Source organism: Mus caroli, chromosome 18, assembly GCF_900094665.2.
Source record: "Mus caroli chromosome 18, CAROLI_EIJ_v1.1, whole genome shotgun sequence".
NCBI classification, from domain to species: Eukaryota; Metazoa; Chordata; class Mammalia; order Rodentia; family Muridae; genus Mus; species Mus caroli.
In genome coordinates, this window is record NC_034587.1 from 9,046,885 (window position 1) to 9,049,780 (window position 2,896).

The 2,896-nt window shown below is 43.3% G+C and overlaps 1 protein-coding gene across 1 annotated transcript in view; it reads left to right on the forward strand.

Moving 5' to 3' along the window:
- Lama3 (laminin subunit alpha 3) overlaps window positions 1-2,896 on the forward strand; it is a 129,562-nt gene that overhangs the window by 18,656 nt on the left and 108,010 nt on the right. Inside the window, 2 exon segments of the mRNA XM_029472159.1 lie at window positions 804-912; window positions 2,397-2,494. Of these exon segments, the coding sequence (XP_029328019.1) occupies window positions 804-912; window positions 2,397-2,494 (207 nt within the window).

A 2,896-nucleotide genomic window follows, 5' to 3' on the forward strand; every position in this document is an offset into this window, starting at 1 on the left:
TGGAGCAGAAGCTGTGTTCCACTCACCAGAAGTCTCAAAATCCTGTGGCGGGGGTCGTGGGTAGCTGGCGGGTGTCAGCTGACCCTGCGCTCTAGCTACCCCGGTGCTGTTCAAGCCGGAAGTGGCCTGTGGCCCTACTCAGGCTGGTTTTCTGCTTCCCTAACTAATGCAGTCTCAGGTCCCGCGTGCTATTGGATTGGAGCAGAAGCTGTGTTCCACTCACCAGAAGTCTCAAAATCCTGTGACGGGGGTCGTGGGTAGCTGGCGGTGTCAGCCGACCCTGCGCTCTAGCTACTCCGGTGCTGGTCCGGCCGGAAGAGAGACTCTGACTTTTTAAGAATGGTTTCAAATTTGTCTCTCACCCGATGGAATGGAAGGTGGGGACCAGAGGTAGAAGTTCTTGGAAGGGAGTGAGAAAGAAAACAGACTCAGACTTGGCCTTGCAGACAGTCAGTCTGGCTTGTCCTTCCCCCATGTTAGTAAAGCCAGCTGTGCCTACTGATGGGTGTGGGATGGTCATAGCTGGGCAATCTGAATTATGAATGGTCCAATGAACGTTGGTAAATTTCCAAGAGATTGAACTGCCACTCTCTAGCCACCTTTAAAAGATCACAGTGGTGAGTACATTCCAGAATGAATTTGGGGGATCATTCAAACCATAATAGGCTGCACCCCCTCAACTTCTCATGCAGGAAAATCGACTCTGGTTCGCCCAGTTATAAAGAGGGAAAGCAGCCCAGCAGTCAGGTGCACAGCAAGGGAGATGCCAGTGTCAGGCTAAGACAACTTTGTTCCCTTTGCAGCATCCCGTGCAGGAGTGTGGTGATTGACAGCCGGAGGCGCACGGCTGTACATGAGCTGTTGGCAGATACAGACATTCAGCTCAAGGCGCACATGGCCCATTTCCTTTTGGTATGCCTTCATCTAGCCCACTGAACTTTCAAAGCCTTCTTCTGTCATCTGTATTTCTCAAAAGCTTCAAAATTTTGGCTGCAATTGCATTGTATCTATAAATTCAACTTTGACAGTTCTCATCCTGAGCCTTCTTCATGTCACCTCATAAAGTTCAGCCATCAAATATGAAGGCATCCCACCAAAAAAGAAAAAAAAGACATTTCATTAACTTTCATTTATCACTATTGTAAATGAAGTGCCTTTTACCATTATATTTTCTACTTTATTATTATTATGTCTAGGTACAGAAATGACACTGAACATCATTTAATTTCTGTCCATTTTACTATTCTATATAGTTCTTGGAGTGCTTTATTTAAACTTTATGACTGGTTATATAACAGTACCCTATATTTCAATATGGGTTTTCCCAACTCATTAGGTATATATTCTTACAATTTAAATGCCAACTGTGACAGATAAATGGCATTCATGTGACAGTGGAGCTTGACTACTAAGAGCAGTGGGATCTGCCTAGGAAGGGATTGTTAAGATTTACATAACTATCTCAGGGGACTTAAGATTGCCTAAGTGTGACACAGCCTCCTGTTACTGCTGGCAGTAAGCATGCATCAAACTCAGGGGAATGCCAGGGGGAGTGGGCTTTAACTATTGTGCCGAACCTAGCAGGAGTAAGTAAAACACTTCAAATTTAAGTAATAGTTTGAAATAAAACTTTAAAAATGATTGCTATGAAATAATGGTTTTCCTTCACAAATCTAACCTCTTCATTTTTGGAAATTATCCTGGGACTCAGTTTAAGTGTGGATTTGCCCTTTGACAAATATCCTAAGGTCACTGAAGGTCAGGCTAACTAGGATGGAGGCTCCATGGCATAGGAACATTGTCCACCTCTGTCCTATAGATGCCTGGAGTCCCAGTGATGGTCCATACATTTTTGTTTTTGTTACTACAGAGCCACTTTGCCACCAAGCTGATTACATAGTTTGACTTCAAATGAAATAAAAGACACTTTAATGGCTGAGTTTCTTCTGTGGCTCCAAAGCTAGCTGTAGAACAAATCCTTCAGGGTTGGTGTGGGCCGAGGTCTGAGCCATCCTTTACTAAGAAGGATGCTTCTCCAGACGACGCCGTGTCTTTGAACCCAGGCTCTTCCTCCTGAAGCATTTCAGATACCAGCCTTGAGCAGTAGTAGCCCCATGTCACAGAGAACAAAAGGCACCGAAACCCACTGAACAGGTTCCTCTGACTCTGTTCTTTATTTGGGAAAATATTCCAACAATAATGTAGTCAGCGATCCTGTACAATAAGGAAAGGGGATTGCTGCCTGTGGAGGTTCTACATGCTTGCCACCCTGCAGTTTTATGCCTTTTATGTAATATACATTTTCTGGATGAATTTTTCACTTTTTAAAAAAGAGTGTGGAACAGCCATTAGTTTTACAAATAATTGTTGTGTGTTTTTACTTATTTTCTTGACAGTATCACATTTGTATTATACCGGCTGAAGAATTCTCAATTGAATATTTGAGACCTCAAGTCCACTGCATTGCCACCTACGGGCAGCATGCTAATCCAAGGTAATGTTTCCCTCTCTTCTTCCTTATGAATACTCTGAACAATACTGCCATCACATGCATAAGGCTAAAACTCTACGCAGGCTGGGGATCTCTTCTCTGAAATGTTTGGGAACTTAACTGTTTTGAATTTGAGAGCATTTGTAACTATATAATAAGATATCTTGGGGATAAGACCCAAGTCTGAACATGAAATGGATTATATATCACATGCAGATTTCTTTAAGTACCACGTATAGATAATTTATATATTACATCTGGTGTGCTTCTTTTTGGATTATGATTGATCACATGAGGTCACCAGTGGAATTTTCTACTTGGTGCTGGGGTTCCACAGTCCCAACCATGCACAGTGTGCTGGGGTTCCACAGTCCTGACCATGCACAGTGTGCTGGGGTTCCACAG